At 50.8% G+C, this 23919-nt stretch overlaps 1 protein-coding gene across 1 annotated transcript in view; it reads right to left on the bottom strand.

The window, feature by feature from the left end:
• Positions 1-2156: 2156 nt before the first annotated feature.
• The window catches only part of Lrrn2 (leucine rich repeat neuronal 2), a 59336-nt gene continuing 37573 nt past the window's right edge, over positions 2157-23919 (bottom strand). Inside the window, exon 2 of the mRNA XM_021636410.2 lies at positions 2157-5140. Coding sequence (XP_021492085.1) covers positions 2796-4934 — 2139 coding nt within the window. The 5' untranslated portion in view covers positions 4935-5140 and the 3' untranslated portion in view covers positions 2157-2795. The remainder of the gene's footprint in view (positions 5141-23919) is intronic.

Here is a 23919-nt window from a genome sequence, read left to right as displayed (position 1 = left end):
CCGAGACATGGTGACCCACATGCTCTTCTTCCTATGTTCTCCACTAGCTGTCCCTGGAAAGAGGTGATTTCTTTTCCAAGAAGAAAGCCTTCGGCTCCCCACCTCGTCTAGTTTAGCTCCTTGGAGGTAGCCAATCAGTAAATCCTCAGAAGGCGGGGCTTCGGTCCTCAGGATCTGGGCAGCTGGGTATCTAAGGTGCAGGATATGGGGGTGTGGGGTGGGTGCGGGCTCACTGTGGCTGGGTGATATCTCCACAGGGCTGACAAGTTCCCTTGGGACCCTATCTAACATGACATTTTCATCTAGAGCTCTAAATTTAGCCCTAAGCCAGCTAGAACTGCTGGGGTCATGTTTTAGGGTCCTCTTGCCCAGTCCAGGGCTTGTTGGGAGTGTGAGTGGGTTGGCAAGGGTGGCAGGGCACAGTGCTTCCATTTTCCATGCTGTGTGGGCTGGCCTTGAGATGGCAATTGCCAATCACAGTGTGGGTAGGCTTAGGGCAAGCAGGCAGTGACCTCTGATTGCAGTTTTTATGATCGGCAACAGGCCCTGCCTGCCTCTTCTCTACAGAGCCCCTGGCTGCAGAACAGTGAAGAGGCCGGAATCCTGCTTTGTTGGGATTAGCAGGGCAATCAGCAGTGCTTCTGAAGCAGCCAGGAAAGAACCCGGGGGGGGGGGGGGTGTCAGGTGTCCTTGGCACGGGTGCAGCAGGGCACAGAATGTATGTTCATGTAGAAAGGCCACAGATCCCCGGGAAAGAGCCTCAGGTTCGCAAGGTGTGGAGACCATCCTGTAGCTCCTTCTCCAAGGCTTTTTTTTTTCTTTCCCTGTCCATAAAAAAATAAAAATAAAAATAAAAAGCCAACAGTGTGGTGGTGCATGCTTGTGATTCCTTTACTCAGGAAGCTGAAGCAGGAGGATTGCCAGTTTGAGAACAGCCTGAGCTGTATAGACCCTGCCTCAGAATCCAAACACAAAACAGAAGGTGGGGCGAGGTAGAGGCATGGAGTAGGTACGCAAAATTCTAGCCATCCAAGGCTGGGGTGCATCTGCTTTAGATGGCCGGCAGCATCTACTTTAGAACTGAATGGGGGGTGGACACGGGAGGGACCCAGGGGCAGGGCCAGCCATCTGCACTTAACCTGGTTTACTGGCATGAGAATCCCTGCCAAGGAAATACCAGCTTCTGAGAGGGGACACTGCTCTCTAATTTTGGGAAGTCATCTCAGTTTAGGTTCCCGGGGTTCAGTGTGCACACCCTGATTTGGTGTATACATTTGCAGTCTCAGTGATGGCTTGGGTGTGTGTCCACCAAGCCTACCATACATGTGTGTAACACAGGGTGACCCTCATACTCCTGTGTGGATTTGACGGGTCTCGGGAAACTCAGGCCTTTTACTAGCTCGGTTATCTAGTGGCCTCTAGCATCACCTGTTGCTTGCCCTCCCTCCCCCCCACCCCCCGCAGAAAGCCCTTTTGCCCTGTCTCTGTTGGCTTTCCAACAGATGTTCCTCTTCACTCTTAATCAGCAGAAATGAATCAGTTAAGAACAAAACAACCAAAGCCAGGCTGAGAACTGCTGCAGAATGGCATGGAGAGAGAAACAGCAATTTCCTCACAGGCCACCTCCCCTCCTCAGACCTTTAATCACCCAGGCTCGCTCCGGTATGTGAGCCGAAGTTCTTGCTATCTCCATGATTTGCGACTATCGATTCTCTGCATGATTCTACCTCTTGGGTTTGTTTAATCAGATCCAGGCTGGGAAGTGCACCCTATGTGCTAGCATGTGAACTGCCTATCAGAGGAGAAAGGGGACCAGGTCTGGGGATGGAAATTTCCACTCTTCCCACGCCTGCATTTGTCTTCAGTTTTCTCTCCCACTCTGCTGCTCATTGCCTGTGTCATGCTCTTCCTGGCTGGTGGTTTCCCCCTCACTTTGTTTCTCTTCCCCCAGCTCTTGTGCTCCCTGCTTTGGGGAGACTTTGTGTTTGGAGCAGACATAGAGGCCAGAATTCAAAATGAAAAGGGAAAACTGCCAGGTCTCTCTCTTCTCTAAGCTCTTACAACACCAACCCATACCCCTATCACCTTCAGGCTGTGAAGGGGCCCAAGAGACTTTCTTATACCCGGCATGCAAAGGATTCTCTCCCACCCATTGGTGTTGTTATTGTTTATTTTTATTTTTTACAAAACAGGAGAAAAGAGTGAATTGGGTTGGGGACAGGTGACACATTTCTCCACAAAGGTACAAAACTCCCTATAGAAAGTCAACTTTAGAGCCCAGGCTATGAGATGAGGCATCCCTGGACACCTCTCTCCCCAAATATCCATCAGATCCAGCTGGGGACACTCCCATTTTGGGGTGGGCTCCCAAGACAGTAGGAGAAGCCCCTTTCAGCCCTTGCCCAGGAAGGGGATGAGCAAGCAACTGAGACTGTACAAAGAAAAAGAGGAAGGGGGCATATCCTGTGGGCCAAGGGCCTGGGGACACAGGCAGGGGATAGCCAAGCTGAGGCCAGAAGCTTCTGGGGAGGTAGGAGGCTCTAGGCAGAGTTCTTCCTATTCCTTGGAGACACTCCTCAGAATGGCAGCTGAGGGCCCCCCAGAAGGCAATAGTAACCGTTTGGAGGCTGCAAAGCACCCCCAGGAGTCGCAGAGCCCCATATTTCTTGGTCAAGCTGCCAGGCCTCAAGCACGTGGATAAATGCCACTTTCCTGGCAGGCATCTGGCCCAGTTCACTTCCTTTTAGTGTAGAGTTGTCCTAGTTATCTCTCTACTGCTGAGACCTGGCAGAGCTTCAGGAATGCTGAGACAATGGTGGTTGCACTGTCCCCCCATCTGAACATCTGGGCTGCTTCCTCCCTGGATTCCAGGGCAGGACAAGAGGTGCAGACACTACTCGGACAGAGGGGGCACTCCAGCCCCAGAAAGCCCAGACTGGAAGGAGAGGCTTCTCACCCACCCCCTGCTTGGGTTGGCCTCTGCCAAGGTGGGCTGCAAGCCCAGCTGCCAGCAGGAGGACAGCGAGAGCCAGGATGGCTATGAGCCCGGGTCGGTCCCCCAGGGCTCTGTGGCAAGGAGAGGCCTCTTTAGTCCTGGCCCAAACACAAGCCAACTGGGTGTGGGCATCAGCAAAGGCCACTTGCAGGCAGGCCCAGTACTCTGTGGCAGGAAGGAGGCGGGTGATGTTGTAACGGTGGGTGCCCTGGGGCAGTCGAGCCAAAGCAGTGGCTTTGTGGTCCCGGGTGGAGGAGGCGCTAGACCAGGTGAGGTTGGTGGAGACTATGTTGGGTGGAGGTACCCAAAACAGTAGGATGTGATACGGGTGCGTCTCCTGCACGTGAAGCTCCAGCCCTGGTCCCTTGTCCCTGCCTGGCTGGAAGGGAGCACGGCCAACCACAACACTGACTGTCTTAGTGTCAGCCCCTACCAGGTTCTGGGCCACACAGGTGTAGAGCCCTGCCTCTTCCGCTGTCACCCTCCGCAACTCTAGGGTCCCCTCAGGGAACACCCGGTACCTCCTGCCTGCGTGAGCAGGCGTCAGTCGAACGCCGGCTGGAGTGACCCAGTAGATCTCAGGCTCTGGCTCAGCCAGTGCCCGACAGTGAAGTACCGTGCTCTCTCCAGTGGCCACCTGCAGGCTGGAGGGGAAGCTTCGGGGAGAGATGAGGGGCAGGCAGCGGTCTGTCATCTCCCGGAAGGGCACCTCCCGCACTGGGCGGCGCTGGAGGTCTGGGGGCTCGGCACACAGGGTGGACTGTGGTTCAATGAAACGGACATGGGTGCCTGTGGCGTTGGCCCAGCGGATGACACAGTCACAGCGGATGGGGTTACCATGGAGTCCCACCTCCTGCAGGTTGGGCAGAGACTCCACTGTCTGCTGGTGCAAGGCACTGAGAGCATTGTTGTTGAGCATGAGAGTCTCCATCTGGGGTAGGTGGTGAAAGGCGCGGGGATGGATGAAAGAAAGCCGAGGATTATTGGTGATGTCCAGCTTGGTCAGCTCGGGGAGATTTACCAGAGCGAACTTATCAATGGAGACCAGCTCCTCCATGTTGTTTAGTCCAAGTTCCTTGAGGTGTAGCATGTTGGCAAAGTCTCCCGGCCCCACCCGCTGCAGTGGGTTCTTGTTCAGGTCTAGGAATTTGAGCCCAGGCACCTGCTCCAATGCCCGCTTGGGCACCTGGGCCAGCTGATTGTCATAGAAGGAGAGGCTCTCCAGGCTTTGCAGTCCCTCCAGAGCATAGTCTGAGATCTCCTGCAAGCTCATGCCTGCCAGAACCAGGCTGCGAAGGTTGGCCAGGGGCCGGAAGTTCATGTCCAAGATGGCGTCCACCTTGTTGCCACCGATCATGAGGATTTCCAAGTTGGGCAGCATCTCAAACCAGCGGCTGTCGATGGTCCTAAGCAGGTTGGAGTTGAGGTGCAGCCGCAGCAGGTTGCTGAGGCCTTCAAAGGCTCTGGGGGCAATGCGGCACAGCTGGTTATGGTTGAGATAGAGCTCCTGCAGGCTGGTCAGCCCAGCAAAGCTGTGGTCCTCCAGCCGGCTCAGCTGGTTCTCTTCTAGATGTAGGCTCAGCAGCTGAGGCAGGGACTGGAAGTCACAGTCACGAGCATCTGAGAAGCTGTTCTGGGACAGGTCCAGCTCTGTGAGGTTGGCCAAGTAGGCAAGCTCGGTCTGGTCTATGCGGCTGATGCTGTTACTCTGCAGCAGCAGGGTCTGCGTGCCCGCAGGGAGCCCCGGGGGCACTGCCGTCAGGAAGAGGTCATTGCAGTCCACAGTGGTGGCCTCTCGGTAGGATGAGCGGGGCGTGTACCAGGGCCGGATCTGGCAGGCACACTGAGGAGGGCAGGGCACACGCCAGGGCACCACAGGTACTGCAGCGGTGGTACCAGCCGCCCAAGATAGCAAGAGGGCAGCCACGAGGAGCCTCATGGTGGAGTTGGAAGGCAGGGGAGAGCCCTGCTCTCCACGATTTGCAGACTGAAGGTCAGCAGCCCTGCCGGGGTCTGGAGAACCACCCTCTCAGGGCAGTCATTCTACGTGGGGTGGGTGGGCATCACTTTGTGCCCTCCTGGGTGTGGGTCCTCATCTTTGTGCACTGGACAGGGACTGCTCACTCATTTCCTCATCGGGAAGCCCTGTAAGGAGATAACAGAGTTAGGCCTGTACGGAGCTGAGCGGTGGAATCTGTCCCTCCACCCTCCCCTGGTGGACTCCAGAAACCAGAGGGGTAGCCCAGGAGCGCTGGATGGGAACCAGGCATCCTGGGCCCTGTTCTGCAGACCTCAAGACTCCTATTATCTTCTCAGGGAAGGAAGGACTCTAATCTTTGGGAGAAATCTTGGGATAATGCAGAGGTGTCTGTGTGTGTGTCTGTGTGTGATGGTGTGGTGGTGGTGGTGTGGTAGTGAGGGGTATAGTAGTTTATGTGAGCATGTTTGGGAGGGAAGCAAAATGGATGGGCTGAAATTGTCACCACTGGAGCCCAGATAAATGTAGAATAGATGTTTTGACCTTTCTTGCTTTTCCCTCCTTGGCTCACTGGTTAAGTGAGATAAATGATAGTTTCTAGACATTCTTCTGGTGATGCAGGAGGAAGGAGGTAGCGGAGACAAACCCAGCTCTAAAATATGGGATGGACTTCCCAGAACTCTGGAATTGGGCATTAGCACCTGACCCCATATTCACTTGGGCTAGGGTGCTGAGGTAGCCCTACTCCGGGTCTGCCTAGGCTCTCCTGGGTGAGCTTAGGGCTATGACTGCTCTTCATTCTGAAGGCATGGGCCTTTGTTTCTCAATGGCCTGTTAGAGCTGCCCAGATGTTCAGGGGATGGAGTCTAATTGCCTCAGCCCTGCAGGTATGGTCTTCTGTGATCTGGCCTGACTATTCCTGGTTTGCATTGTTTCTATCCCATTCAAACTTCCTGGACAAACCTTTTTGGGTGAAGTTACCCTGGGATGCCACCCCCTTTGTCTTGTTTCTCTCAGACAACTTCCACTTGTTGTTCAAGGCTCAAGTTCAGTCACCTCAAGTCAAGTGGAGGTTCTCTTAGGCTGCAGGTCTTCTTTGGGGGACAACAGGCTCTTAGACAACAGATATTAGGGCACAAGTGTGCACCTCTGGGGCTACGGGGCTGTCACTGTGCTGCTGAGTGTTGTCCCAACCCTGAACAAATCATCAGGAAAGCTTTGTCTAGCCAGAGCCCCACCCTCTCGCCACCACACCTATAACACAGGGCATGGCTCGTGCTTGCAGTAGGCATTTTGTGTTCTTATAGCCCCTTTCCCAAGGCAGCATCTTCTACCTGGAACCCAAACCACTGATGTCTCCTCCCTCTTGGGTGTAGGAAATCAGCCTGGCTTCTCTCTCAAACCAGGCTGTACTGCGCTGAAGGTACATCAAGCCTTGGCTTAGAACAGAAAACAGAAATCTGGGCCAGATTCTGAGTTCTGTTCTTTGGCCTGGTCTGACCCCTCAGCAGAGGTCTGATCTGGTATCTCTTCAGCGGCATGTGCGCAGTACATGCTTCTGAAGATTCTGACCAGCCTATTTCATATATAACTGTCCCAATGGGCCTATGAGAGAAGCATTCACACCTCTGGTTTGTATAGGTCCAGAAGAACTCCAAGAACTAGGCAAGTCTCCATGCTGGGAAGGAGCCACAGCTAGGAAAAAAGGCCAGAACGGAGGTTGTACTGTTTATACTTCACTGCTCAGCCCCAGGTCTGGCCCAGCCTGCTTTGAGCCTAAGGCTCAAAGTGCACTGGCTGTCCTGTGGCAGGCTGGTGCCATTCCTGTCCTCTGGGTGAGGATGCTTTGCCAGGAAGCTGCAGGAAGCTGCCAGCTTCCAGGCAGCACCTCTAGCTGGCCGCTTGGGGCGCTTTGCCTCATCATCCTGCTTCTGGGATGCTGGGCGGGGAGCAGTGGGGGCAGGGCACCCCTAGCTGAGCAGGAGAGCATCGTGCCTGTGTACATCTGACTGCGTCCCACTTTCCTCAGCAGCTATTTCTGAAGGTGGGAAAAACAACGGTGACTTGAAAGGCACAGAGGTTTGCGTAGGGGTATGTGTGCACTGTCACACAGACCTCAGGGTAAACAAACACACGTGCATACATGCATGCCTGCCGGCATACATGATCAATGGAAGCCTGGGGAAACCAGCTGCCCCAGCTGGTAATTGGGGCTCATGGAGGGGGAGGGGAGTTTGTGGTGTGCTCCATGGGTGGGGAAGATGCAGGAAACAAGCTGAGAAGCACCTGTCATTCAGATGTCTCTGAGTGCCACGCTTCCATACCAGATGCCAAGATACCAAGCTTGGCTCTACCACTGCCCTAGGAAAGGCTCCTCAGCCTCTCCAGGCATCTGTTGCTTTTTGTTTCCTTTATTTTCTTAAACTAGACTGTCCGTGAGACTGACCTGAACATGTTACTCCTATAGAGTTTTATAAATATTAGCTTCTCTTTTTCCAACGTGTTAGTTCTCCAGGGTTGGGAGGTGCTCCTGCCACATAAGACCTTCTTTCATGCTCTTCTTCCCTGCTTCTCTTCATCCTTTCTTCCTCTTACTATGTCATAGAGGCTGTCCTTGAACTCAGAACCTCCTTCTTTCATCTCCTTAGTGCTCAAGAGCACCGGCATGTGACACTGTGTGCTCATTGACCATAAGACTTCTAAAGAACAACAGAAAATGGTGCAACAAGCTCCCTTTCTCCTAAGCTTAGCCCCTGGGAGCCCAATATTGTCCCCCCTGCCCCCAAAGTGGGGGTAAAAAGCTGTGAGCTGTCAACATAGCCATCCAGCAAAGAATGCCAATGGATGAGGACAGTTCCCAGCTGGAGAGGAAGTGAGGAAGTGAGGGGGCAGCAAGAGCTCTTCAGGAAGGACTCCAATATGTCACTGACCTTTAGATAAGACCTGAGCCCCTGGCTTCCCTCTCCTCCAACAGTGACGAGCCAGCATTTAACTGCTCAGGGCATTAAGAATCTACCAAAACCTACAAAGTTCCAGGTATCTCCCCTGCTGGCCTTATCTGTCTATCTGGGCCGGAGCAGCAGAGCAGATTATTCCTGGGCAAGGAGCAAGGCTTGAGGGAGCAGGAGGAGTGAGAGAGAAGCGACAGCTGAATCTGGGACCCCAAAGTGTGGCGGATTCTCAGCCAAGTCCTTCCCTTGAGGCTGGGCATCTAGCCCTCCTGGGGTGGAGCCTCCCATTCACTCGCCATTGACATGGTGCCACTCATTCTAGCCAATTAGCGAGTTCTACAAGAGCTGCAGAAAAAGCGAATTGACTTTTTTCTATAATGCCCTGGGTAACCAGGAACTCACGAGCACACACAGATCTCCTGGATCTGGTCTGCAAGCTCCCTGTGTCCACAGAGAATCAAGTGGAGCACAGTGCTTGTGGGTGAACATGAATACTAAAACATGAAGAACACGGGACATTAAGTTTCACATTTCCACCAGCTCCATGTGTGGGCAATGAAGGGATTCTTTCATTTTGTCAGAGAGACAACTGAGGTTCAAAAAGGCATCAGGTGTTAACACAGATTTTGTTTTTTAAATTTATCTTTATGTGCATTGGTGTTTCATCTGCATATATGTCTATGTGAGAATGTCAGATTTTGGAGTTACAGACAGTTGTGAGCTGCTATGTGGGTGCTGGGATTTGAAGCTGGGTCCTCTGGAATAGCAGTCAGTGCCCTTAACCACTAAGCCATGTCTCCAGCCCCAAACACAGATATATATATATATATTTTTGTTTGTTTGTTTGTGGTTTTTTTTTTTTTTTTTGTTTGTTTCACTATAACCTGCCTCACCAGTCCAGTCAACAGGGATCAATACTTGCTTGAGGGGAGCTGGTTATTGGGTTGGCTTGGAACACTTGTGTTGGTTGAAAGTTCTTTCAGAAATAGACTTAGGTGGTTAGCAAATCTATCTTGTCCCCTGATGGACCTACCAAACCCTTCCTTGGCTCCTAGCTAGACTGATTCCCTTGAGGAACATGCAGGAGGGACTCTTAGTGTTTGGGCCGGGCTGGACCTGGCATCACAGGGTCAAACAAAGCCGGCTGCTGCACATAGACCTGACCCTGCCTCCGACTGTGCAGCGCATGCTAGAGGGTTACCTTCCGGGCCTCATGGCTGGTGGCTCTCTCCATTAGGACTTGCTCTACGAAGCCAAATGGACACAGTCGGATTCCCTCCAGGAATTGGCTTTGGACTTTGGACTGATCCTCCAATCCCTCTGCTAAAAAGACTCTTGGAAAAACCCTAAAGGAAGAGTTTTAGGGGGACTCTGCCTTCCCATCCTTCCTTTCTGTCCTTGTCCCCTGAAGCATGGAGGTGGCATCTACTGGTCCATGCAAACTCCCTCCCTTCTGCCTTTCCACTGTTCCGTGCTTCTTTCCCTAAGCCCTGCCCAACCCCTGGGAGCAGATGCTTTCAACAGGAGGCCAGCAGGCAGGCAGCTACCAATTGCCAGGCCTTGGCTGCTTTGGTGTCAGGTCCCCCTGAGCTGTGGAGACAGATGGGCAGCATAATTGAGTGTAGCATTGATAAACTCTGGCCTCCTTAGCAGCAGATAAGCACTGGGCAGGAGCAGCAGAGGGTGGGAGGCTGACCCCCATTTGTACACATGGCCTCCAGCTCCCTGCAAGGTGAATAGTCCATCACTCCTACCCTGCACTTAATCACACACAACCAGAGCTTCTGCATGGGAGAGCGCCACATTTATCTAGTCTTCCGGAGTCTGAATTCCATAAATAACCTACGTGAAGGAGGGTGGCTAGTACAGAAAGGACTAGGCTCTGCCACTCCCCATGTGACCTTGGGCAAGGTACCCAGCTTCCTGAGCCTTAAATGCTGCACCTGTGGAGACTGAGATGCAATGCCTCTGTTTGTTCCCTTCGCTTCTCCCATTATTGTGGCTTCTCATCCCATCTCTGTTTGTCAATCTTTGTAATGTTTTTGAATCGTTGAAGCATGAGCTATATATATGTGCAGGCATGTCTATAACCCCAGGCTTCGTGAACTTGGGCAAACACCAGGTCAGCCACACCTAGATCTAGATGGAACTATCCCAGCACTCTAGAAGATTCCCATGTGCTCTTGCAATCCTACTCAGTTACCTACTGTCCTGACCTCTATTCTTTCTCACCAGCTTCTTTCTTTTGCTTTCTTTCTTTCTTTCTTTCTTTCTTTCTTTCTTTCTTTCTTTCTTTCTTTCCTTTCTTTCTTTCCTTTCTTTCTTTTTCTTTTTCTTTTTTCTTTTTTTTGAAACAAGGCGTCTCTGTGTATCCTTGGTGTGCTGCTGTGCCCAGCTGTCAGTTTCATCTTTAAGCCCATCTTACTTTTCCACTGTAAGTTGAGAACAAAGTCTTTGGACCTGGGCATTTTACAGAATGCCTACTACTACTTCCAAGTGGTCCAGAGCCTCTCAGCATCCTTCTCAGAAGACAACGCAGGGATTCTTTTCTGTTCTTACACCTAGAAATAGGTCTATGCCTCAAGGTCCCAGCTCCATCTAGAATCCTTATGGCCTGGGCCTGGGTGTTCCATGTCCCTTGAGGAAGACAGCTTGGTGAACTCCTAGTACCCATGTTTTTAGGTATTTTCACCACAGAGTCCTGGGACAGTAAACAAGAGGATACAGGGGAGTTACCCTGAACTCTTACCTTCCCCTGTACTTCTCTCCCTGGCTACCTCAGAGCCCCTCACATTCTTCACTGTGTCCCAAAGCCAGACTGCTCCTGCTCCTTCAGTCACATCTTTGTCAGTTTCAGCAGCCTTCTGTCCTGGCAAATACACTTACCTTTTGTCTTTATTTCTAGCCTTGGCCTTATGGTGGCTTCTTTGGTGCTCTCCTGTTAGCATGAGAGGGGTCCTCCCATCTCCAGATTTGCCACTCTGCCACACCCAACCTGCCACTGTCCCCAACTCTGCAGGTCCTCACCTTGACTGCAATGCCCTGCTCCTTTAGACTCTCAAACTCTTCTTCAACCCTATCACCTGTCCTGAACACCGATTCAACTGTGGAGAGAGGTGTGGCTTTCCCCAGGGCTTGTGTGCCAGACTTCCTATATCCCAGCTGCTTTCCCAGCAATCATGTAAAGGGATGCCTCACAGGATTCTTTGATGAGAAACTTAGCTCAGAGAAACTAAGGGACAAGATTGAAGTCTCAGATGGTACATGAAAGGTCAGGAGGGACCCAATAGATCCCATTCATAGTCCTGTTTATTTCTGGGATTTTGGTGCCAGAGCTCATGTGGCCTGTGTGGTGACACCGTGGGGAAGGTGAGAGTCCTTTGTTCAGCCTTGCTCTCTCCTTTTCTCAGAAATTTCAGAGGTCAAGGTTCTGGTGAAACTCCTTTATGGGTAGAGGGAGGAGTCTTATTGCTGGGCAGGGATCTCTATACTGTCAGCTCTCCTGGCTGGTCCAGGCAGAGGGGATGAGAGCTCCTGGCTTGGAAGGGAGCCTGCCTCATTATTTCTTAATTAGAATGGAGGGTGCCAGTATGTAGCACGTAAAGTCATTTCTGTCTGATTGCACTGCACCAAAACAAGCTGCAGGGGAGCAGGGCCAGCAAGCTCAGGCAGAGAGTGGGCTGAGCCCACCTCTTCATGCTACTTGGACTTCTGCAAACCCCCAGGGACTGCTTCTCTGACCAGAGCCTCTCTCCTGAGCTCCTGGGGTGCCCTGCATCTCCCCCCTGAAGAGCCTGCCTGTTTTCCCTGCAGACTGAGAACTCTGTAGGAGCCTTGCTCAAGCTGCCAGCTCTAACAGGCTGACACAATAGGAACTCAGAACATATCTGGAAAATGGCCAGGGCAGGCAGGGGATGTCTGTCTGTCTATGTGCGTGTCTTAGAGATCAGAAGCTACAGGCACCAACTACCTAGAGAAGAGGCCTTTGTGTAGATGACTCTTCCCTTAAAGGAGACCAATGCCATCCCATAGCCTGTCTTTCCTGTTCAGGCCTTTCAGCAGCCATTTTGCCTTCCTGGTCACTCACTGCTCCTGGGTGAAAGTGACTTTGTTCCCATTCAAGTTTCTGTCTGGTTTATCAGGATCTTACACGGGTTTTCACCTTTCTGGAGCTTTCTCCAGATCCCTCTAGACATTCCAGTGACTCCACTGGCCTCTGCTCTGAGGCCAGTAGCTGAAACACTGGTTTTAGAAAGGGGCCCTGCAGTTGAATCCTGTTGCTGGTTGTCCATGTGCTCTTGGGCCTTCTCCTCTGTCAGGTAGGGAGACATGTGCCTCCCGGTGGAGTTAGATATCTTTGTAGATTATCATCGTCTGGGCTTCTAGAGCTCCTTCCCCTTTTCATCAGCGCCACCACATTTCCTAGGCTGGGCTGTACTTTGGCTTCTAGATCACCCACGTTTTAGGAGAAAGGGCCCTTTCCTCTGCAGGCTGGCCCCCTTTTCAAGAGGATCAGCCCTCTTCTAAGTCACTAAAAGTATACCCTGGGGTCTCTAATGGGAGTCCTTGGCTCCGGGTTTCAGGACAGCTGAAGGACATGTCCACCAGTAGATCATAGATACCTGACAAAATACTTGCCCAATCAACAGGTCAGACACAGGTGGCGAGCAGTGACTGTCCCCAGGTGCTCCCTGCTAGTATCCAGAGAGCTCTCCTAAGACAGGTCTGACCTTGTTCTACAGGCATACCACCTCCCCTTCACATGCCAGGTGGACAGTCTAGACCAGCTGCTGCCCAGGTGGAGGTGCCGGGCAGATTCTTCAGCCTTCCCTGGTTACCTCATGAGCCAGGGCCCCAGCATGGCCCTTGGCCACAGGGTCCTAGAAACAGGGGCAAGAAAGGGGAGGTGACAGAGAGGGATGCAAGCAATGCCGTTTCCTATTCCTATGTCCTTGCACCGGCAGGTCCTCACCTAGATGCCCTGTTCCCCACTGCACATCTAGAAAGTTCCTTCCTGTCTAAAGCCACAGTAATCAGGCACCTCTGCGGAGCCCTCTTGGGTGAGCATCCCTTGCTACTCCATTCTCTATGAAGCTACACCTATAGCCTTGTGGGGGAACTTGTTTCCTCTCTGTGCACTGTTAGAGAGGGTCAAAGGCCCCGAGTCCCTAGCTGACAAGCATGGAGAGGAAGAATTCGGCCTTGCTTGTGAGGAGCATTGAGTCTCGCTGGCACCTGGCTACAAGCAGAGGGAGGTGGGGTGGCCGGGTGGAAGTAGAGCAAATGTGGAGCAGGCCAGTTAAACCCGGAGAAAGGCTAAATCCTTTCTAACGGAAAACGAAAATGAAATCAGAATGAAAATTGATGAGGCGGGGAGAAAAGGAGACTCGTTTCATCAGCAGGTTTACCAGATGAAGCCCCGAGATAAATCACGCCTCAAAGGAGGCTTGGGCTTGGGGGCGTAAGCCTCCCCCCTGCCAGCTGTGGCAGGCAGGCTGGGAGATAAATGGCTGCAGCTGAGGCCCTCAGTGGGTGTTTCTCTTTCTCCCTTTCCCCCTCACTGCAGAGAGAGAGCCTGTAGTTCTTGATACCCTTCTGGATCTGCCCTGGCCATCCTTTCACTCGGCCCTTCTTTTACGATCCTCCCTGTCCCAAAGGCCTCACTGGTGATCTCCACAGCTCAGCTCTTTCCTATTCTCTCCATTATCACCCAGACTGCCCTACAGCCATAGGGAAGTATGGGGACTGGTGGCAGGCAGTGCAGCCTAAGTCATGGGTGGGACTAGGCTTTGGATCATAGCCTCATCCCTCCTCCAGCCTAGCCAGCCCTGAGCCAGCAGTAGCAGCAACCCTGAGAAAGTTCTCAGAAATGCAGATTCCCAGCCCCCCCCCCCCCCCAGCCCTCCAGGAGCAGAGACTGAGGATCTGGTCTCAAAACTCATGTTTGAGCTGGATGACTTCTGAAGTCCAACTCTATAAGCTGAGGAATGATGCTTAGAAACCTCAAAAGCATTTACTCATGATGTACCTGCTGCTGCTCTCCTGACAGGTTAGAATGGAGACTTCCAGAATCTCCTCATCTCCTGTGGCACAGAGAACATTCCTGGGAGCATCAGTAAAGGTCTGGCTGTATGTTGCACACTTTAGTGTGAGAGTGGCAAGGGACACAGTGTACAGGGAGGGCCGCTGGTTTTCCACAGATTGAGGACAAAACACGGGAAAACTCTCTCTGGAATATAAGGCTCTTCCAGAGGGGCAGCAGGGCTCAACCGTGGGACTGGGCACGGTCCCACCACATGTAGAAAGTTAGGCAAGCATTCAGAGGAAATACGCTAAGAATTAGTGTGTCAGGCTAGTTTTCTATCAATGTGACACAAATTAGAGAAAGAAGGAGTTACAGTTAAGACAATACCCCGACCAGATTGGCCATTTTGGTTGATGGTTGATGTGAGACCGCCTAGCTTACTGTGGGCCAGTGCCACATCTGGGCTGGTGGTTCTGGGTTCTGTAAGAAAGCAGGATGACCAAGCCTTGAAGTGCAAGCCAGGGAGCAGGACTTTCCCATGGCCTCTGCCAGCTCCTGCCTCCAGGCACCTGCCTTGACTTCCTATTTTGGCTTCCTGGCTTCGATTCCTTGAATGTTGGGCAGCATGTGAAAGTGTAAGAGGAAATAAAACTTTCCCTCTTCAAGTCGCTTATAGTTATGGTGTTTTATCACAGTGACAGAAACCATATCTCAGACAATGAGTGAAGCTGATTGGCACTTTGATAAGATTGCCTTAAAAAATCTCCCTGGGGAGAGTCCAAGAAAGTCACAGGAAGTACAGATAGTAAAAGACTATAGGGGGCACCAGAAGCAGAGGTCTGGGAGAAAAGTGTAGGAAGTGAATGTCACGAAGTGTCCTCCTATGGCCGGTGAGAGGTAAAGAACACAGCAGGCCAGGACTAGCATGGTCTGGACATGATCCTGCAGGCCAAGTGTGGCCACAGGAGCCCTGCAGGTCATTGCAGCTCTGCCATTATTAACAGTCCACTGAAGCAGCAACACCTTGCAATTGAAATTCTACGGTCCCCACTTTCTTATGAAGCCATGGCCTGAACGCATGCCCCAGAGTCTTGCATTAGAAATGCAACCTCCCTGCCGAGCAGGGTGTGCCTTTAATCCCAGCACTCAGGAGGCAGAGGCAGGCATATCTCTGAGTTCAAGGCCTGCCTGGTCTACAGTGTGAGTTCCAAGACAGCTAGAGCTACACAGAGAAACTGTCTCAAAAAGAGCAAAATAAAAGAAGGAAACACACTCCCCAATGGCCCAATGCTCGGAGGTGTTCGGTTACAAGGCCTCTACCTTCCAGAATCAACACATGCTATTTCAAAAGGCATGCAAGAGGGAGTTTTGTCTTTTTCTGCCAGTCTGCTTCCCCCGCCCCCAATGGGGATACTGTATTCCCCAGAGATCCCAGAATTCAAAAAACAAACAAATAAAAACCCCAAAACAACAACAACAACAAAAAACTATCTTGGAAGCAGACAGCAGGCTTCACTAGATGTGATACCACATCTTGGACGTCTTGGCCTCCGACATTGTGAGAAATTTCTAGTCTTTATAAATGCCCAGTCTTTGGTGCTCTGTTCAAGCCTTACAAGACATTTGACTATCACTGATGCCACTGCTCATATGTTAGCGAGAGAGAATCAGGTGACTTGCTCAAGTTCACACAGCAAACAGTAATGGGCCAAGGCTAGAGGGCACAGTGTGCTTCCAGGCCAGTCTTGATTTCCCCTGTGGGTAGGCAGTAATAATGATAGCCACTGAAACAGCCTGATTGTGATCCACCACGGGAGCAGCTGCCTGTGTGCGCAGAATGCCACTGTGACAAGGGTTGCCACAGATGAGAGGGCGGTACCTGGCCTGAGAGAATTCAGCTGTAAAGCCCAGGTCATAGTGGGCTGGTGCCAGAGCCTATGCCCTGAGATCTGATCCTTCCTGATCCTCCTGCCCTACTCCTCAATTCTCCTCCATCCCAGAATGGAATAAGGAAGATTTACAGTTGACCTATCAATCCTCTTGATCAATCTCTTTTGGGTCTGGGCCAATGCAAGAAAAAGAAGCTGGCCCCTGGCCTAAGTTTACAGGCTTTTCTCAAAGACTAGCCTTCCCCACCTTGGCACCGCTTTTCTTCATGCCTGTGCAGCCTCACAGCCCAGCATGCCAGACTGGCTGACGGCTCTCAAGCCCTGAGCCCGGCAGAGGGAAATGCTTCCATCTGTGATCAATACCAGGCATAATTCAGTGACTGCAGCAAGTACAAAGGAGTGGAGGTTAAATCAATATTTAGAAGCTTCAAAATTAAACTAATTAAGAGCAAGCCTTAATGATTTTTTACTGTCTGGGAATAAAAAAGACGAAAAGCCCGCCTATATTTCATGATTCCACTTTAGTGGCTGGTAATAATTTGGAAGAAGGGCACCTTGTCTGTGGAGATAGAAGATGGGAGAAACTGGAGCATCAAGAGGGCAGGGGGAACACAGTGCAAGGTCATCAGCCTGATGTCAGGGATGCCATGTGCTGTATGGTGTCCCCCCAAAAGATACATTGAACTCCCACTCTGGCTACTAGTCAACGTATCTTTCTTAGAAACTAAGATCTATGTAGGTGTAGTTACAGAAAGATGAGGTCATCAGGAAAGACCCTAATGCAATATGGCTGACGTCCCATAAGAAGAGGGCAATGCCACAGGAGGCAGAGACCCAGGGAGAAGGGACAGGATTCAGTTTCAAGCAGAGGAATGTGCCCTGTTTACAATTGTGACTGTCAGCAGAAGCCAGCAGAGGCAAGGATGATTCCTCTGGTCAACGCTTTGAATTTGAACTTCTAGCCTCCAGAAATGCAGTGTGCTCATGCTGTTTGAAGAGATGAGTTTACAGTTCTTTAGTATGGTTGTTTTGGGAAGCTAATCCAGGGATCTGAGGTTCTTATTCCAAACTCTGCCCCTTACTAAGTATGCCAACTAGGATGAGATCATCACCCTCAATTACCTCCTCTGAAAAATGGGGCTAAGACCTCATTCTCTTTTAAAGATCTGAAACAAGAGAGCAAATACATCATAAGCTGTAGCACTAGCTCAGCCTCTCCTAGTACTGGGCTGAAGCTGGAGAAGGCTCGGCAGCCAGCTTCAGATTAGCCTCACCCTTGGTCCACTTTACAGATCTAATCAGGTCACAGGGACATGCCCACTGTGTCACTAGAGATGATATGAACATAAAAGGTGTTTTTATTGTCATTTTTAGTGGGGTTTTACTTACTGAAAGCTGATCTTTTCCAATTTATTAAAGGGAAGGATTAGATGACATCATCTAAAATATTTTGTATATGTATGTATATGTACAAAAATATGTATATGTACATAGGATGGCTTACACCTGTAATCTCAGCTTTACATTGGAGGCTGAAGCAGAAAAATTGCTTCAAGGTCAGGTCAGGCTATTTACTGAGATGCTGCCTTAAAAGAAAACAGTGTGTCATTGCTGGTGGCAGTGTACACCTGTAATCACAGCACTTGAAAAGTGGAGGCAGCAGCATTAGTTCAATGTCATATACTGCCTCATAATGAATTTGAGGCTAGCCTGTGCTATGTAAGACCTTATCTCAAACAAACACCAAAACCCAAACCAAAAACCCAGAATATCTGCCTAGTCCCAGCTTATTCTCATCGTTACATTTCACCCAGAAGCCTGGCAGGATCAATTCTGAGGGATACCAGTGTTGATTGGCAAGGTTTCTGGAGTGTTCTAAGGCTTTGCTGGCTCTGCCCCTGATGGCTGGGTTAAGTGAGGGAGGCAGAGAAATTTTCCTTTATTCTCCTCACAGCATATGGAGTATGAAGGGACCAGGGAACCACACCAGCCAGAAATAAAATTCTATCCTCAAGAGGCACTTGAAGCCCCATGCTCACTTTAAGCAAATGTTCCTAATGGCTCACTGCTCTCAGCACTCTGTCCTCTAAGTATGATGCAACAGGGCTGCTGCTCTGCAGGAGCCTCCTCTGAGGAGCTGCAGGAGAGGGCTTTCAGGTGGTCTCGGAATTTCAAAGAAGCTGCAGCTTCTTGGGGCAGTCTCAAATGGGGTCCCAGGGAACCAGTCTTCCTGCCACCAATCTTCTCAGATGGGCATCACTAGAGCAAATGAGAGTGTGTTGGCATCTAAGTCTCATAGGGACAGGCAAAGGTACACTGTGACAGCCACCATCTCATCACAATGCCACCATCTGAGATTTATCCCCACACTGCAGTCTCTCTCTCTCTCTCTCTCTCTCTCTCTCTCTCTCTCTCTCTCTCTCTCCCCATCCCAGCCCATGCCTGCTGTGTACATCATTCTCAGCTCTGGCGGTCAGTGGCACTCTGTCTCTGTCATCACCACCTATTTGAGTGACCTTTGCTGGCATCCTCATCTTCACCTGCTGTCAGCATCCTGTGATTCACCATAAGAACATAGAAATGCCTCACAGCTGTGGTGTGTACAAACTCCAGAACAGACCCAGGTTCTGCCCCGGCAAAGACACAGGAGACAGTAAAATTCCCATGATGAGAAGAGGTGGAGCACAGAAGTGCACAGAGAAAAGTGCGCACCTGGGCATGTGGAGTTCACATGTACAGAGTCAGAGGAACAGGCATGGTATGGGAAGGGAGAGGTGAGGTAGGCCAGATGCCAGGTTTCTATCTACCAGACAGGATACAGATAACAATTGCTTCCTGATATGGCTGTTTTTCAGCTCTTGCTACATCAGAGAAGTCACAACCCCCACATTAGGGAGGCTGAGGCAGTGAGGAGAATCTCTCTCTCCTTTCTTCCTCTCTCTTCTCTCCCTCTTCCTCCCCCTCTCTTTGTCAGTCTCTCTCTGACAAAGCATCTCACTGTATATCTCTGAATGGCTTAAAACTCTCTGTGTAGACCAGGCTGGCCTTGAACTCACAGAGATCAGCCTACCTCTGCCTCCCTTCTGCTGGGATTGGAGTGCACCACCACTGCCAGCCAGGATTTTTCTAAATTATACTGATACCTAAGATCTATCTTCTCTAGCCCAATTATATCATTCTGAGGGGAGGATTCAACTATGGCATCTAAACAGAACGTTCTAGAATTCTCTGTATAAAATTTTTATAATAGGAAAACAAATAAGCAAAGCAACCCCCAACCAACACTTAAACTCCAGAATTCTAAGGAGAAGCGTACTGATGTCTACAACTTAGTTCGAAATGGACCAAAAAGAAGATGGACGATGTAAGGACAGAGCTGGTGGGGTTACTGGTGAAACCAGGTGATAAAAGAAAAGCATCACCAAGAGTCTTCCAACCTTGCTGTCCGCTGGAAACTGTTCATGGTAAAATTTTCCAGCCAGGGGTGTGGGGGATCACTGATTGCTTTACTGCAAAGCTGGAGCCACATCTTCAAAAGAAAACACATGTCTCTTGCACCTCTGTGCATAAGGGAAAGAGCAAGCCTGGCTTCTTATTCAGCCAGGCAGACTCTGAGCAGCCTTTGAGGCTCTGCTGGGCAGGCAGGAGTGAGCCTGCATGGATATCAGGGGCGGTGGAGGGGCTGCATGGGAGGTGCTCTGCGGGCCAGGGCTTGTAGCAGTTCTGTTGTATGCATGCCCCGCCCACCACCACGAAGCCTCCCAATTTTACAGCCCTTACATTCCCAGCAAAAAGTCAGTTCCCTCCTAGGAAGGACAGCTTCCTAACTGACTAAACACAACATGTGGAGAGGGAGGCTAGGGGCTAAGGGTGGTGCTTTGGGCATCCTGGTGAGGGCCTGGGAGGATGCCATGTGGAGGCAGGAAGAGCTGCTTATCTGCACGCTCCTCCACAGCCTTGCCCTGAGCTTGCCCTGGTGGGAATGCCATAGCAACACCATGCTCTTTAAACATGGGAGTTTGTGCTGCCATTGCAGAGCAGAATTAGGCAATTTAATTAAGGAGCTGGCAGCAGACAAACTTTGTGAGTTAAAGGCATTTTATTAAATCCCATTGTATTATGCAGCTTGGTCCCCGCAGGGGCTGTGGAACTGGGAAGGAGAAGAAGGGAGAATTCGCTGGGGGTTTCTTTTCCCTCCCTTGCTGCCTCTGCTCTAGCTTCAAGAAAGCATGAGTGCAGGGAGATCCCAACTGTGACTGCCTGGTCTCCCACTTGGTCCCAAGGCAGTAGTGTGGGGAACACTGCCAAGTGCCACTATTGAAGGTGTGGGTTCTTTTTCAGGGTCCAACCCTGGATTCCGTGTCAGCAGTGCAGCTCTGGGCTCCATGGCCTTTGGGGGCTCCCAGGCCTTGCCTTGTTGAGCCCCATTCCTCTGCAGCAGGAACTACCAGCGTTCCTGTTTTATGAACGAAAAATGAAGGTATACAGAGGTGAGTAGAGAAGCCTTGACAACTACATGTCACAGAGAAGCCAACTCAGATTTGCCTGGTGATGGCTCCTAGTCTGCACTAAGTGGAGCAGGGTTCCCTGGCTTGGAGTCTCAGTGTGCCTCTGGGAAGACTTTCCTGTGCTGACCAGCACAGGGGCATGGCTCAGTACTGGCCAGCCCTAGAGGCCATTGGCGTTTAAGGCGCCAGTGGGCTCATAGCCTTAGGGCCTCCTTGCCCCGCCCCCCAGGTCAAAAGGAAAAAAAATGCCCTTCTCTGAGCCTCCTGGCCATGGCATCATGGACTTGGGCCACCCAGCCACCTGGTACCTCACTTGCCAAGCAGGGCAACCTCCTGGACTCCATTTTCTCCATTCTAGAATGGGGGGGGGGGGTGATGCATGAAATGGATGCTGTAGAGTTAGCAAAGTTCTCTGCTAGGCACTGTCCTAAATCGTCATAGATCTGTTGCATCCATCAGAGTTCCTTGTTTCCATCATGCAGACAAGGAAACAAGAGTTAAAAGAAAGTAAGCCTGTGCCCAAAAGCACGCAGCTCGGAAAGGGGAGAAGCAGGGCTGCGAATAACATGTGACTACATACACACACTGTGTACGGGCACACCTGTGCACATAGACTTGCGCGGGACAGTTGTGCTAATAACTTTTTAAGGGGATTTTTAAATTTTGTTTTATTTATTTTTTAGGTTTATTTATTTATGTATTTTATGTGTATGGGTACTTGTCTGGGTGCATATATGCATACCAGAAGACAGCATCAGACAGCTGTAAGCCGCCATGTGGGTGCTAGGAATTGAACTCAGGACCTTCAGAAGAACAGTGAGTGCTCTTAACCACTGAGCCATCTCTCCAACCCCAGTTATAACTTCTTTAGAGAGGATTCACGTTCAATAAGCTCCCAGTCACGTATTTTATTTCTTAGCTCAATTGACCACTGTCTTAGCTTTCTTGGACACAATCACTAAATACCATAAACCGGATAGTTTATAAACAACAGAATTGATTTCTTGTAGCTGAATAGTCCAAGATGAAGGCATCAGCAGATGGGGCTGAGGAGGACCTGCTTCTGTCCACAGGCCAAGGCTAGCTTCTCACCGTGCTTGCATGTGGTGGAGTGGGTCAGGCAGTTCTGGGGCTGTCACACAAATGCTTGCGCCAGTCGTGGCCTAAATGTGTCCAAATGCCAACACCTTATAGTGGCACAACTACCCAGGTTACAGCAGTGCAGGAAGCCTTGATGAAGCACTTCCTGTCGGCACCTTCACCTCTCTGAGCATGCTCCAGAGCTGCAGCCCTGGGGCCTGGCTACAAGGCCTCCTCTCTTTCCCTTTTCCCTACCTGAGACCCTAGGGGTTCCACCTGGTTATTCCTTTGCCCCAGCTTTGGGGCACCAACTGGCATCCTGAGCTCTCTCCAGGAGAGTAGAAGACAGAGCTGTGACAGAGGAAAACCACATGGCCAAGTGGGAGGGCGCCAGTCCCACAGCACCACAAGGTCTTCCCAGGAAACAGCATCCAACAGTGAGAAATCTGGTTTGTATGGAAATCCAGACCATGGATAATCTCACCAAGCTGCAATTTCCTGTCCATAAAATGAGGATGCTTGTATCTACCTTGAATGCTAATAGATGCCATTTATTAAAAGCTTACAGTATCTTAGACCTTTATAAAGCTTGAAAAATAATGTTTTTTTAAAAAAAGATTTACCTTTAGTGTGTGTGTGTGTGTGTGTGTGTGTGTGATGTGTGAGTCCTCTGAGCCAGAAGTGGGCACTGGGTTTCCTGCAGTTACAGCCATCTGTGGGTGCTGATGTGAGTGGTGCCAGCCTGCTCAGGGAAAGAACAGGGGGACTGTTCTCCCAGTAATAATGATTACAGACCTAATAATGAACACCCTACAGCTTCTATGTCTATAGTGCCTCTCCTCTAGAACTCAAAACTCTGGGCAACTGACCAACCAGCTGGCTTTCAGCCACACATCAGGACCCAGAAAGGCCTAGGTACGGCCAGATTTTGTCTTCTTCATTTGGGAGACAGAAGCTCAGGTGCCCAGGGCCCAGCTGTGGAAGTTGCCTTTTAGTGCCATAGGCACAGCTGGAAAAGGATTCCAGGTGCCCACTTCTTGTGGGTCTGGGTGTATCCATGTCCAAGATGTGTTGGCTTCACCTGAAAACACCCCCTCCCAGAGCTTCCCAGCTGCCTCTGCTCAAGTATGGCTGTCAGTGTTCCTGTAGCCAGTAGAGATCACATCCTGCAGGGCTAGCCCCTGCAGGGAACGGCTGATGGCTTTCTCTGGTCTCAGCCAGGAGTCATTACACATGGAATGCTTGGTTTAAACAAGTGATTAGGGGACTCTGTTAGAAATGCACCTGCTTCCTACCAGGGAAGGAAGGAAACTACCCAGACGGAGGCACCAGCCACTCTCCTGCAAAGCATCTGGAGAACCCTGCATCCTTACTGTGAGCCAGTATCCAGAGGGGCTCTAAACTGGACAGGTTGTCAGCCATGGAGCTCACTTCTGCCTGCCTGTCCACACCCTGACAAACACAAGGACCCTGAGTAGTTTAAACAATTTTGAAGCTCAGGGCTGGGGGCGGGGTGGGGGTGGCTAAGGCTACCCACACTGGAACCTGGGCTTGCTAAAGTGACACATCTCCTTCACCTCCAGGAACTTCAGGGCAGCAAGGAGTCAGAGGGGAGCCTGATGATGGCCGTCATGGTAGATTGGCCCCAGCTGAAAAGCTCCAGGTATTCAAACACTTCCTGAGTGTGGGAGTCCATGGTGGGGATTCCAGACCAGGCCAGGGCTAGGTGGATATTGTAGGTAGCTTCAGGGTTCAGTTTTGAGAAGGCTCTCAGCACCTTTTCTGTCCCCCAGTGTTGTTCCTATTTTGATCTGGGGTGCTAGCAAGCCTCTTGTCATGGCCACAGCTCCTTCTGCCTGCTGGAAGAGGGGCCTGAATGAAGATGGTGTCGAGGCAGTTTGCAGACATGCCTATGTGGGGCAGAGCACTGGCCTCCTCTGCTACACAGGCAGTGATGGAGTGCCTTCCTTGTTGCCTCATTTTTCCCAGCTGTGACAGCTCCATATCTACTGTTCCCTGTCACCATGCTGACAGCCTTTAATGATGAAAACAGCCCCAGTGTCATATCAATTCTTCCAGAATCCTAGGGGCTAGAAGGAGATCAGGTTTGGGAAGCTGGGAACCAAAAGCATGGTGAAAAAGAACAAAACCTCCACAACATTAAAGACTTGTGTTCAAATCCTGTCCCAGCATCTTTCAAGCTCTAGAACCTTGAACAAATTACTTACAGGTTCTGAGTGTCAGTTTCTAGATCATAAAATAAGAAGAGTGATTCACACCGTTGTCTTAAGTGTTAAATAGAATCATGACAGAGAATCTGACACACAGCAGGTGTTCAACAAGTGAGCTCCCTTCCCCAGTCACCGTGGATAAGACACCGAACTACTGTCTGTTAGGTCTCAAGCCTGGGACAAACAGCTGAGGTGCCTATTAACATGTCAAGTCAGCCCTGTGCCAGCCTCCCTCAGCCTTCCCAGAATCTGCTCCTACCAG

Source organism: Meriones unguiculatus, chromosome 11, assembly GCF_030254825.1.
Source record: "Meriones unguiculatus strain TT.TT164.6M chromosome 11, Bangor_MerUng_6.1, whole genome shotgun sequence".
NCBI lineage: Eukaryota > Metazoa > Chordata > Mammalia > Rodentia > Muridae > Meriones > Meriones unguiculatus.
This window is presented reverse-complemented; position numbering and strand designations above follow the sequence as displayed.